Source organism: Mizuhopecten yessoensis, unplaced genomic scaffold (genome assembly GCF_002113885.1).
Source record: "Mizuhopecten yessoensis strain PY_sf001 unplaced genomic scaffold, ASM211388v2 scaffold11005, whole genome shotgun sequence".
Taxonomy (NCBI): domain Eukaryota; kingdom Metazoa; phylum Mollusca; class Bivalvia; order Pectinida; family Pectinidae; genus Mizuhopecten; species Mizuhopecten yessoensis.
The window spans coordinates 242,733-257,255 of record NW_018408831.1 but is presented as its reverse complement, the minus strand read 5'-3'; the positions used below and the strand labels follow the sequence as shown (position 1 = coordinate 257,255).

General features: G+C 38.1%; 1 protein-coding gene across 1 annotated transcript in view; it reads right to left on the bottom strand.

Annotated features, from left to right (window-relative positions):
- The window catches only part of LOC110464521 (neural cell adhesion molecule 2-like), a 192,290-nt gene that overhangs the window by 44,018 nt on the left and 133,749 nt on the right, over nucleotides 1–14,523 (bottom strand). Inside the window, exons 2-10 of the mRNA XM_021519773.1 lie at nucleotides 10,910–11,154; nucleotides 9,228–9,370; nucleotides 7,637–7,771; nucleotides 5,549–5,683; nucleotides 4,626–4,738; nucleotides 3,690–3,855; nucleotides 1,772–1,914; nucleotides 1,013–1,205; nucleotides 314–622 (exon numbers count right to left, since the gene is read on the bottom strand). Coding sequence (XP_021375448.1) covers nucleotides 314–622; nucleotides 1,013–1,205; nucleotides 1,772–1,914; nucleotides 3,690–3,855; nucleotides 4,626–4,738; nucleotides 5,549–5,683; nucleotides 7,637–7,771; nucleotides 9,228–9,370; nucleotides 10,910–11,154 — 1,582 coding nt within the window. The remainder of the gene's footprint in view (nucleotides 1–313; nucleotides 623–1,012; nucleotides 1,206–1,771; nucleotides 1,915–3,689; nucleotides 3,856–4,625; nucleotides 4,739–5,548; nucleotides 5,684–7,636; nucleotides 7,772–9,227; nucleotides 9,371–10,909; nucleotides 11,155–14,523) is intronic.

Genomic DNA, 14,523 nt, shown 5'->3' with positions numbered 1-14,523 from the left:
TTACATAAATGAGAAATGTTCAACATTAGTGATTATTTTCAAATATTTTTTTTCACTATATTTCCTTTTTCTATGTAATGAAAATTAAACACATTTTCAAGGACCATTCGTCCATTATTGAGATGTTACAGATTCAACTGAACAGAAAGAGTGGAACAGTATCAAGTGCAGTCGTTTAACTCAATCACCCCTGAAGACACATATGAACTCTTCCATTTCAAAGGTTTGGAATAGTTCATAATGAAATTTCTGGGGTGAATGAGATAAATCACTATTTCATTCACCACTATAGAAAATATGACAACAGACTTACTTGACTTGATGAGGGAGATGTTTTTCCGGCCCACACCCATATCATTGGTTGCCTGGCAGGTATATGTAGTATAGACTTCATTCTCATTCCCAAAGTCCACCCTAATCATCAGGAGTCCTTCACGCGTGACAGCGTCCACCTGTCGGTCAGTCTGGTCAAAGTAGCTCTGGCCCTGCTGGATCATGACATCATCACGAAACCAGACGATATTGGGGAGCGGCTCGCCAAACGTCGTACAGCGCAAAACACCGGTCTGTCCTGCCCAAGTGTAGTTATGTTCCGTCTGGTCTTTGGCAAACACAGGTTTATCTGTAAGAAATGTCAAGGGTCACAAAGATCAAAGGTCAGGAGTGTTACCAAAGGTCAAACCTAAGAAAAGTTTGTGGTAAGGCGAGTCATTTGGGCAGGGGAAATCCTGGGATTTGGTCAGATTGAATCAATTTGTATGTAACAAATTGTTTGGAAATACATTTTGTTCTTGAAATACCCTGTATCACAGTGCTTTTGCCTTTGATCTCAAGACCATACACGGAAGCTGTCTTTTATACACAAAAAAATAAGTATCTGCCTGTTGTTTGTCCCTTGGGGACCTACATAGACATTTACCTGCCAATCATTGGCCAAGATATACTACGTTAGTCCTTTGATACTGTGTAAGATTTGACCTCTGACCTTTACAAGACACACTAATGTACTAACATCTGACGGTCAGCAGGCTGCTCCCTTCGGCTGTGCCAGATTTGCCACCGTCGGCATGGCATTCGTACAACCCTGCATCGCCAGGCACCAGATTGTTGATGGTCAGTTCAGAGATGCGTTCGTTCTGCTCTTGGAAGTCGGTCTCACGAACATTAGTCTTCACAGAAACAGTGTCACCAGAATTTCCGTCCACCTTAAGACAGAACAAACAAATTCTTACTACAAGTGTACCTGTAATTGTAACGGTCTAAAACCTCTCCTGTGACATGATGAATATATGACCTTCACATCCTTTATATGTCCTTGATTTATTTTCTATGACCTTGATATCTTTCATATAGAAAATGTGACCCTGTCCCCTAAAACGTTGACAATGTAACTGGCTGCTGGACTGCATGACCTTGACATCTGAAGTATGACAATGACAACTTATAGGTGACCTTAATGACATCTGAATAACGGCCGACCTTGACATCCAGGATGCATGACCTTGACCTAACAATTCACTGCTTAACAAGTCATTTCTGTACCGAGATATTTTGGTACTTGTGTAAGACGTTTCGGTTATTCCCAAAGGATGTTTTGAAATTTCGTAAGATTTTCAGCAACTGGATTTATTTTCCACTTTGTACTTTTTACTATGCTTGACTTTTGTTTCCTGGGTGTTACTTTTATTTTTAGATTCAAAAATTTCGTCTAAACTCAAAACTACTGAAACATGTTATTCTTAGGTACAGAAATGAAATCCAATTCACTTACATCTTGATTGCCGGTGCTGAAGGAGATATCACCCTTCCGCCAAGTGACAGAGTTGAGTGGATTGCCACTAACAACACAGCGCAGTGTCACTGAGGTTCCTTCGTTAGCAGTCATGTTGTTGAGTTCTCGGATGGAAGGCGGGACTGTTGTAGTAAAGAAATCCGTTTAACATGATAACGTTCACAATGACCTATTTAAGAATGACATAACTGTGACATATATAATTCCACCAGAAACCCTGAGGGTGGAATTTCTCTATCCTACACCCTTGGGCATGAGGAAGAATTTTTCTCTCGTTCCAACTACCAAAATAAGCTCAGAAACCATGAAAATCTGTTTGGACTGGCGACCATTTTGAAAATATCAATTTTTCCTCTTGAGCCATTTTGACAAAAATGAATCTGTCAGCGTGATTTAGCATACCCAAACAAAGTTTGCGCAGAAAATGTAATGTCATCTTTCTAACGTTACGGTTATTATATCGTTAAAGGTTTTAATTTCATTACTTCAATAGAAATTTCTTACACTCCTTTCTTACCCTGGACATCTCTATCTTACACAATGAGAGAAACTGATATGCTGACCTCCTAACCACGTTTTCTTTCCTTATACTATCTTAATATCACCTTAGCTCTACAATTAACACCACTGTAAATTTGTTCTGATGACGGTAGACTGTCAACGAAAAAACGTCTACCATAAAGAAATCCTTGGTGTTGATACTCCTTCGTCTACTTTATTGAATTTATTACTCTTGGATGGAGCTCTGTTTCAATACCCTTGTGGTATCCAACTCCGATTTCTGTTTGTTCAACATACAGTTACCTCCCCTTAACTACCGTTTGGATATATCTGTAGCATAACTGGACCAGGGGCCTGTTCCTTTATGCGGATCAACCGGTTTGACAATTTTTAAATGGAACAATTTTTAGGTATAAATCCTGGCAGACCTGCAAATGTGTATGCAGGCCTTGCCAGGCTTTGTCAAGGCTCGCCTGAAAGCAGCATCAGACTACTAGGTCCGACCTTATTTAATAAACGAACATCAGTGGTCTGATCGGTTTGACCGTTTAGTCGAAAACGGCCCAGGACACTTCCGTTGAGGAGGTAGCTCAATCAGTTTGATCGATAGTAAAACAACCAGAGGTCCAGGGTTCGAATCCTAGATTTCCACTCAGAACACTGTTGTTGATTATATTTTGTTAAGTTAATCTTTATAACTTCTCATAAAAGTCCCGCAATGTCTGCTTTTCTTTTCATGAACGGTCGTCTATCAAGGCTATGTAGTGCAGACTTTGCAATGAAAAGGTGACCCTAGTTCAACCTCAGCTGTTTGCTTGGTTTTTTAAGTTATCAAACATTAAATTCCGGAAACTACTATTCCCTTAAATGCATGGCAATACAATGTATGTGTGATTTATTATGGAATATTTCATCTTAAAATGACTTGAATAAATACTTCAAAATAGTTGATAATGGTAATATTATTGTAACAGAGTTCATTTATTTTTTCAATGATCAGTCGAACCCAGGACTTCTGGCTTACTAGTCTTACACTCTACCGAATGAGCTAAAGAGAAACTCTGCCTAGCCGAGACGGTAGGAAGCAGCTAGTTATTTATCAGAGTGACATTATTGTGTAACTTGTTGGTATCCTTAACCCTAACACATTGACAATGGAATATAGATAACTGATGGTGGCAGAGGCTTTCAGTCAAACCAAGCTTGAAGTCGACTTACCCTGCATAGATTGAACTTGCAGGTAATCGAACACCACCAAACACTATTGGTTTATTCTTTTAAACATTCAGGACAACCCCGCCCCCACCCAAAAAATAATAGAAAAAAAATGACACAAAAAAAATGATAAAAAAAAAAAAAATATGAAGTTTTTTTGGCGAATTTCTTTTCGACTTACTTAGCACGTCCAGCTCTGCCTCGTTTTGAGCTTTTCCGGCATCATTGAAGGCTTCACACCGGTAGATTCCTTCATCGTCCTCAATCACTTCTTTGATAACGAACGAACCAACTTCTGCATTGATTGTGAAGCGGTCACCGTCCACCAGAGCATTAGTCTGACCGTTCTGTAACACACAATTCACAAGTCAAACATCTATTTCCTTGAGACTGTCACATGAGACTGTATAATATATATATACAACATTTGATACAGCGCCCTATCTAGCTAACATAAGCCACTCTAAAGCGCTTTACAGTACATAGATATACAATTAATACAATTAACATATACATTAATCAATTCAATTTTTGAGGAATACCCAGGAGCTGCCTTATCAGGCACTAACTACTAGTCCTATGCCACCTGGCTGATATCTCCCTATGCGTGTATATGCCTGCGTGTGTTGTAGATGTAATGTGTTCTGTTTGTATTGGGACCGTGCTTCCAACGGCATCATTTACAGTGCCACCTCACTTGAATGCTTCTGCACAGATACTGCAACATCCACCTCAGACCATTTTATACTCCACCTGGGTTATAGGAGTTGTGTGGGCAGGAGAAAAACCTTTTCTCTGAATATCTATCCATGCGTATGACGACTTGGGGGATCGAACCCCGGAGTGTTAACCACTCGACCAATCGACCCGATTGTTAACGTAGTTTACACAGTTCATGTGGAAAAAGGGACGTCAAATTCTGTTCAACTCATTTTGCCCTAAAGACACATGTGGACCTTACCAAATCAAAGACTGGGCAAGTCCAGATTAAATATGTAGAGATGAATGAATTAAAACAATGCTCTGTTAACAGAAAGTACAATTAGCCACCCTACATTAATATTCTTGATAAGCCAAGTGTATATTCTGGTGTTTGTTATTTTGTTGGAGGTATTACCTTAAACCATCGATATTTGGGTTCAGGGATACCAGTAGCTCTACATTCCATCCTCATTGATTCGCCAGTGATTGTTTCCTGTCGAGAAGGGGACTGAATGATGACAGGTTCCACTGTAAACAAAGAGAGACAATCACATTGAATCTGTAAACAAAGGGAGACAATCACACAATGATTCTGTAAACAAAGGGATATAATTACAACACATTGATCCTGAAAAAGTGGGGAGGTCAGCCCTTCCATTTGTACAATCTTGAATTCTCACTACCTAGGGATGCTTCCAGTCAAATTTGGTTGATGTTGTTTGAAGAAATTGTTGACAGACAATGAACATCACAGTATTGCATCAGCTCACATTGGTCCTTTAGACCAAATAAGCTAAATTATCCGAAAGTCTGTGTAGTATTTTTTTTTTTTATCAACTGATGACATCACAATAGGTGCTAGCCTATATTAAGTGACCCATTAAGTCAAAAAAAGTGGTCTCTTAACACAGGTGGTCTCTTAATACAGGTTCAATTCACAATGCAATCACTACAATGACGCCTTTATAAAGGTGGTTACATGGGCAGGTCTGACCAACATTTATATATTTCATATGCAAAACTATGACATTTGTTTACTCATTGAATGACAAAACAGCTAGCTTTCTATAATGCTAGCACTGCCCGTCCACGTACTCATTTACAGCTGAGTAGACTGGAACAAGCGGAGCAAACTATCTTACTCAAAGATATAACACAGTGCCGTGACTCGAACCCGCAACCCATCAGTCATGAGTTCGGCGTCCTACCACTAGACTACTGTGCCTCTTACCTGATACTACAGTATGAACACAACATTATTACAAAAATGTTTACTCAGGTCTTTTTGTCTGAACTTCAACATTTCTTCCAGACTTGATAATGTTTTTTGATACCTACCCATGACAGTTACGTTGATATTTACACTCTTGAAGGTAGAAGTCGTGCTGATCGTACATTGGTAGACACCGCTGTCGGACGTTGTAATGTTCTTAATCGCAAGGCCATTTTCGTTTTGTGTCATCCGCGGGTTATCTGAGGAAATACATGCAAAAATTACCAACCAATGACTCGGGGCAAACCATCAGCACAAAATTACTTCTGATTAAATGAACTGATCATTTTTAATAATGAATCTTAAAAACAAATAAATAAATGAATAAAAAGTAAATTGTTCACAACTTTCAATCACAACTTTTTAAAAAGATCCTTATAATTCATAACTGTAATGATCATCTAGCTGTTATTACACACTATTGGGTGAAATTTTAATCAGCATCACATTCTCATTAATACTGAAATCATGGGATAACTTAATTTAGTACATGAGGTGAAAGTCAAAGGTCAAATTGAGGTCACTTTGACCTCATTTAAGATTGTGACACAACATAGCAATAAGAAATCTTGAGAAAGATCCCTCAAGTACTTTCTGTAAAATAGCGATAGCAAATCTTAAAACTGTCCAAATCAAAGACGGCCACAGATTTGTTTAGCCAATCAGTCTCAAAAGCAAATTTGTTCAACTTGCGACCACGGGTAACTTACCAATTGAATTTGAGAAAGATCCCTAAAGTACTTTCCGAGAAATACCGATAACAAACCTTAACTGTCAGAATTCAAGATGGCCATCTGTCAGCCATCATGTTTATCCGATTCCTTCCGTAAAGCTATACATAACGATGGACAAAGGGGAACTTACATATGAAGTATGAGGAAGGTCCCTCCTGTTCTTTCTGAGAAATAGTGATAACAAGAATTGTTTGAGGACGGACAACAAACCACGTCAAAGGGCAATTTGAATAGAACAAAATGGCAGCCATCTTATTTGTTCCAATCAGTCTCAATATAAAACATAATCAACATTCTTGCCTCATGGTTATTTAGAAGAAGTTGATTAAAGGTTTTAAACAGTTTTGACCCCTGTGACCTTGAATATAATTCAAGTTCATTATTTTTTACAAACTTGGTAGCCCTTCATCCTAGCACACTACTGGCCAAATACCATCACCCAAAGGCTTTTTGGTTATTCAGAAGAAGTCATTAAAAGATTTTAACATATTTGACCCCCTGTGACCTTGAAACTGGATGAAGGTAATTTTGTTTCAAAAACCTGGTAACCCTTCATCCCAGCATGCTACTGGCCAAATACAATCACCCTAGGCCTTTTGGTTACTGAGAAGAGGTTGTTTTAAAGGTTTGAAACATATATGACCCTTGTGACCTTGAATATAAGTCAAGTTCATTTATTTGAACAAACTTGGTAGTCCTTTATCCCAGCATGTTACAGATCAATAACATTACCCTTGGCCTCTTGGTTATTCAGAAAAAGTTGTTAAAAGATTTGAACATATTTGACCCCGGTGACCTTGCAAATGGATGAAGGTCATTCATTTGAACAAACTTGGTAGCCCTTCATGCAAGCATGCTACTGGCTATAAATATCATCATCATAGGCTTTTTGGTTACCTTGAAGAAGTTGTTTATAGTAAATATTGACGAGGGCAAGTGAGCTAAAAACAGAGGATCTATCAATAAGGATGGATAGATGACGGTTGGACAGATCAGACTCATAATGGACAAAGGGTCATTTAATTTGGACCGCTCAAATCTGATGGTAACAGGCAAAGAAATATCATAATACTATGGCGTAAATGATAATTGCCTTCTGGTCTTTCGCACAAATTTGCCGAGGGTTGAATTATAAATATCAGAAATTGAATTTTGCCAAGTCACAGTATGATGAACTATCAAATATGCACCTAAATATCATAGATACAATAGATAGATTGTCAATATATTATTAAAGTATGATCAATACTCTTACAAACTAATAAAAAAGATTTTTTGTGTGGAATCCACATCTGAAATTTAAATCTTTTATTTCTTTTAATCTTTTTCAATGGATACCTGAGTTCCGCAGCAGCTTCCCAGCTGCCCCACCCTTCGGCTTCCCTCTCAATGATCTCTGACCCTGACCTCATAACTTACCGTAACGGACAGCATTTCGGTTGTTGTCTAGCCAGGCGATGGTAAAGCTAGAACCTTTCAATGAACACGCCACGGTGGCATCTTCGCCCTGGGTGAAGTGCTGCTCCGTTTTAATACCAGTAATAATAATTGGAGCTGTAAGGTGAGGGAAACAATACAGTGATATCAAACAAGAGTAAACACAATTAAATGTCTTACGCTGTTTTTATCTAAAATGTGTGCCATGTTCAATTTTATTTAGTGCTATGATAAGGAATCAAATCCTACATATGGCTTGCTTAATTGATAATAAAGAGTTATTTATGAATTTAGAATAGTCCATTAAAATATTTAAAGAGAGATAACTCTAGCCGAAAAATATGTGTATAGGGTATAAGGTAGCATATAACCTTAATATTGGAATCTTGAAATAATACACTCTCGGGACGTCTCTGACCGAGATTGGGCTACGAGTGAGGATACCAGAAATTGAAATATAGAGAGAAACAGGATAGAGAGCAAAAGAGATTCTGTGACAAAAGCAATTTGTCTTTACTATTTGTTATTATAGGCAGCATCAGAAACAGTACTGCTTGATTATTCAACTTTCTGTGTCAAATTCAACATTTAAGAACTTTCTGTGTCAAATTCAACATTTAAGAACTCTCTGCGTCAAATTCAACATTGAAGAACTCTGTTTCAGATTCACCACTTTCCACAATCATGTAAAAAAAACAAAGACATATCCCAGAGCGATTTTTGTGACCACCATCTTTAGATCTTTATTAGTTCTATTCTCCGTTGGACTGAAAGTCTTGTCTTCTGATTAAATTTGACACAGTAGCTGGGTTATGAGTGCGTCCTTTCAAAGTAAGGGAATTGCTTACTTAATGCGAAACAGCAATAACAAACTTGAACTCTCAAAATTTAAGATGGCTGCCTGGTGTCCATCTTGTATTTTCATATAGGTATTAATTGACTCATGCACTGATGTAGACTGTAGGAAACTTACATATGCAATTTGAGAACGATCTATTAAGGTCTTCTTGAGCAATAGCTATAACAAACTAGAACTCTAAAATTCCAAGATGGCTGTCTGGTAGCCATTTTGTTCTTCCAATCAAGACTCAAAATTACACAGGCAGCCATCTTGTTTTTGTGATCAATCAATAAATAATACACTGACAACTCCAGACAAAGAGGAACACATATATATATAATATCTGAGAAAGATTTGTCAAGTTCTTTTTCTGGGAAATAATGATAACAAACTTGAACTATCATTCCAAGAAGGTTGTCTTGTGGCCATTTTGTTTTTCCAATCAGACACAAAATGACACAGGCACAATTACAGACACAGAGGACCCTACATACGAGTAGAATATGTTCAGTACTTCTTCAGAAAGAACGTTAACAAGAACTGTTAACTCATTCACCCCTTTATATTGAAATTGGACTTGCCAAGACTTTGGTTTTGTAAGGTTCAAATGTTCAGATGTGACTTTAGGGGTGAATGGGTTAAGAACGGACCTCATCAGACCACGTACAACAGGCATCTGATGATAGTGGGCTATATATTCAACAGTTAAAACACAAGGCATTGATATTTTACTTGAAACACTCAGCGTGACCGTGTCTTCTTTCACTTCTGATCCAATGACGCCCTTACACGTGTAGATACCAGCCATCGACATGGTGATGTTCTCCAGCTGCACATTGAGGACGTTACGCAATGTCTGCGGTTGTAGTTTCAGGCTGTAACCAAGGAAAAACTGTTTTAATCTCATTCAGTAATTATGTAAAACATCATCAAAACCAGATGTCATATATAACAGCCAAATGTATAGGGTCAAAACTATTTTTGTCACTATGAAAGAATTGCAACTGATTGAGATTTTCACTTCCTAAATGGAACTTACTCACACAACATTGTTATTTGTATCAAATATAGCACTAACCAACATCTAAACAAGAGGCATAAAGGGCCTGTACTGCTCACCTGGATATTTAAGCAGTCATAGCAAATTATTCTCGTTAAATATTATACTGTACTGAAAATATTTCAATCTCAAACTTTGTCGGCTCAATCCGTTGAAGCTACCTGCCAGATATTATTATATGATTCTATGCTTTTGGGTTCTTCAGGAGAAGTTGTTTAAAGTGTTTTGACATATTTGTCCCTGTTACCTTGTAAGAAGGTCAAGGTCATTTTCCTTCTCAAACTTTGATGGCTCTATCCCAAGCAGCTTCAAGCGGAATCTTATGAATCCATGCATTTTTGTTCTTCAGAATAAGTTGTTTTGAAGTGTTGTTGACCTCTGTGACCTTTAAAGTGAGGTCATTTTCATTCACATACTTTGATGAGCTCTATCCCAAGAAGCCACCACCAAAATATTATGATTCTATGCCTTTCAATCATTCGGAAGAAGTCATTTGATGTTTTTGACATATTTGACCTCTGTGACCTTGAAAGTAGGTCAAGGTCAGTTTCACTTGAAAACTTCATCCACCTCAATCCAAAGAAGATACCAGACAAATATTAAGATTCTATGCCTTTCATTTCTTCAGAAGAATTTGTTTGAAGTGTTTGGCATATTTAACCCCTTTGACCTTGAAAGTATGTTGAGATCATTTTCATTCTCAAACTTTTTCACACGCAGACTTTGTCGGGCTCTTAAGAATGAAGCTTTCAGCCTAATATCATGACTCTAGGCCTGTCCATTATTCAGAAGTCGTTTGATGTGTTTGACATATTTGACCCATATGACCTTGAAAGAAGGTCAAGGTCATTTTCATTCTTAAAATTTGTTGGGCTCAACCAAAAGAAGCTACCTGTCAAATATGAACTATATCTTTCAGTTCTTCTTCAGAAGTCGTTTGAAGCGTTTGACATATTTGACTCCTGTGACCTTGAAAGTATGTTGAGATCATTTTCATTCTCAAACTTTGTCTGGCTCTTTCCCGGAAAGCCATCAGTCAAATATTAAGATTCTATACCCCCCAGTTCTTCAGAGGAAGTCCTATGAAGTTTTGGACACATTTGACCCCTGTGACCTTGAAAGTAGGTCAAAGTCATTTTCGGTCGAGCACTTTGTTGGGCTCCTACCAATGAAGCTTTCAGACAAATATCTTGACTCTAGGCTTGTCTGTTCTTCAGAAGAAGTTGTTTAAAGAAAAGTTGACAGACAACTGACACCACACCATGACATTAGCTCAATTGGCCTTCGGGCAGGTGAGCTAAAAAGCGATTTTTAAATAAAAAGAATTAAGGTCATTTAGTTGATAAAGACTCACTGTTTATCTTGTGAATTCTCAAGGATTTGATTATTGTTGGGATCAAACCACTTGAGTTGTGGATCTTGCCCATCATCAGGTCCTGATGTTTTGCAAATAAACAAAGCATTAGTCGTGCCCAGAACATCGCGGGTCGGTAATCCTTCGATGAACACATCCGGAACATCCTGACTCTGGCAATCTGAAATGAAAAAAAGGTTTAAAAAATTAAGAAATATCCTGATTTCATGGATGCATATACCGTTCTGGACCAGCAAAAATCTGAACTTCATAATGTTAACTCATTCACCCATGAAGACACATTTGAACTCTTCCTTTTCCGCCATTTTAGTATATCTGCTGGGGCGAGTCTAGTTAGGACACCTGGTATGGATTCTGGACTGGAGTTGCAATACAGAAAGTGGTTATCCTCTCCACATTATAAACTGTAAGTAGACACTTTGATCCAGTTTTTCGTATTTAAATTGCCTTCAGCATTCTCCAGCATAAGCACCTTGTACTGTATATATGTTTATATATAATACTTACTACTCTGATTATCTCCCTTCCCTATCTATGTTTATCTCCCTTCCCTAGCTCTAGATTATCCCCCTTCCCTACCTATGATTATCTCCTTTCCCTAGCTATGATTATCTCCCTTCCCTAGCTCTGATTATCTCTATTTCATCCCTTGCCTAGCTATGATTATATCCCTTCCTTAGCTCTGATTATCTACCTTCTCTAGCTATGATAGCCTCCCTTTCCTAGCTCAGACTGTCTCCCTTCCCTAGCTCTGATTCTCTCCCTTCCCTAGCTATGGTTATTGCCCTTCCTTAGCTTAGATAATCTCCTTTCCCTAGCTATGATAGCCTCCTTTTCCTAGCTCCGATTGTCTCCCTTCCCTAGCTCCGATTCTCTCCCTTCCCTAGCTATGATTCTCTCCCTTCCCTAGCTATGATAGCCTACTTTTCCAAATTCAGATTGTCTCCCTTCCCTAGCTCTGAATCTCTCCCTTCCATAGCTATGATTCTCTCCCTTCTCTAGATATGATAGCCTCCCTTTCCAAGCTCAGTCAGATTGTCTCTCTTCTCTAGCTATGATTCTCTCCCTTCCTTAGCTCTGATTATCCGAATTTCCTTACTCAGATTGTCTCCCTTTCCTAGCTCAGATTGTCTCCCTTCCCTAGCTATGATAGCCTCCCATTCCTAGCTTAGATTGTCTATATCCCTTCCATAGCTCAGATTGTATCCCTTCCCTAGCTCAGATTGTCCCCCTTCCCTAGCTATGATAGCCTCCCTTTCCTAGCTTAGATTGTCTATATCCCTTCCCTAGCTCAGATTGTCTCCCTTCCCTAGCTATGATAGCCTCCCATTCCTAGCTTAGATTGTCTATATCCCTTCCCTAGCTCAGATTGTATCCTTCCCTAGCTCAGATTGTCCCCCTTCCCTAGCTATGATAGCCTCCCTTTCCTAGCTTAGATTGTCTATATCCCTTCCCTAGCTCTGATTTTCTCCCTTCTCTAGCACAGATTGTCTCCCTTCCCTAGCTCTGATCATCTCCACTTCCTTACTATGAGTTCCCTCTAATATCTTGGCTTGCTATCATGTATGTTCATGTCCACTAGCTTTAATTATCACTACCATATATACAAAAATAGAACTAAAATGAAAAAGTTTCTGATTCAGTAACACAGACCAATGATGACAATTTTACTTTCAATATCATAGCTACTGACATGTAATCTGCTAGACAGAGCTGTGTGAACTTCAGTACCAGCTTACAGGACACAGGACTACTGCTCTGTCATCAAGGGAAAAACCAAAGCCACAGTGACTGAAGAGTCAACTCATTCACCCCTACATATTTAAACTGGACTTGCCCAGTCTTTGATTTGGTAGGGTTCAAATGTGACTTAAGGGGTGAATTGGTGAACTCAATATCCTGAAGTTGTGGGGAGGTTGCCAGAGGTTGCCAGGTAAAACGACATATAGCTGTGCATGTTACACTTCAGAATGCACCAAGTTCGATGAAGTAGTCAGCTTACACCATCAAGTACCACTCGACCGTCACTACAACAGCTGAGACCAGCATGGAGCCATAAAGTCTCTGTAGTGCATGCAACTAGAAATTAATTAAAAAGTCCAATGAATTGATCTAAATAAATTCTGAAATGATAGCTGGCTGTGTTAACTCATTCACCCCTGAAGACACATTTGAAGTATTCCAATTCCAAGGTTAGAATAGTTCATTTATATGAAATTTCAGGGGTGAATGAGTTTATGAACCTACTACACTACGTGCTAAAGGCAAGGACGAACAATCAGCCACAGCATAAGATAGCGTTCTATATTTCACGCGAATTACATTTGAGTTGTGGTATGTAACCTTACATAAGTAATAAAACATGTAGCTATCAAATATACGTAATATGTATATTTGAATTTCACATGTAGGAATTTCCAATTCTACATTTCCCCAGGAGTAACTCATTCACCCCTGAAGACACATTTGAACTCTTCCGTTCCAAAGGCTGGAATAGTTCATTATGAAATTTCAGGGATCAAAGAGTTAAAAGTTTGCTTTGTGTTGAACTTGAGTGAATATCGTCGTCCTTGATATGACCCGACATGAGATAGAGCTACAGGAATAATCCTTCATGAGACAGGCTCACAGTTACCTAGATTTATTTGGTCAGCGAAATGATTTAGAGAAGTGTTTTTATGTAGGATAACATTAAAATGTCTTTTATAAGTGATTTAATTATTAAAGAAACAGTATTGACATTTCAAGAATTTTCATTTTTTTTCCATTTTTTTCTCATAAAAACCCCATAAGTTATGTCTTAAAAAATCTTTTATCACCATTTTTGAATGTCAAAACATATAGGTTACCCCAGACACCAGTAGTCAAATACAAGGGGAGATAACTCTTGCAGTCCTACGAGTGATTCAATTGTTCAAATCACTAAGGTTAAAACTTACAAAGAATGAGGGGAAGTAACTCCTGTTGTGCTACGGTTGCCTGTGACCAATGCAAGCTGAAAGTCTGTCAACAAATTATCTAGGTAAGAACATTCAGTTTTTACATTAGCCGTAATCAATGGCTTTTTAACACATATAACTTATAACTTAGAAGGGTCGCAATCAATACTGCGGAGTCTGGCTTCCCAGTAACACAACATACATCCAAACCCTTGATGACTAACGAGTTATAACTGCTACAAGATCATGGATGAAATTAGTAATTACATAATTAATGTTCATTGTGAGTTGACATTTTCCATCGACCTTCACACAAAAGTATGGCCCTACACACTCAGCGTGCTGCCTATAGGTACCTGCACATACCCAAGGTAGCTTGATAAAAAGATAATTGTATTTTTTTTATAGTCCAATGAACAAGTCTTTACAAAATAGACCAAAAATGGAAAGGTTAAAATCAATATTGGTCAACAGATATGAAAGAGCATTATAATAAGATGTTCTGCTTAGCAAGCTTGAATGCGTCCAAAAAACTAATTATCTGGAAGCACAATACAAAATTCAAATACAATAATTACCTTATAAATCTTATAAACAGCACATTGTTGTTTTTTTTGTTGGGTTTATTTATTTTATTTTTTTTGGGGAGGGGGG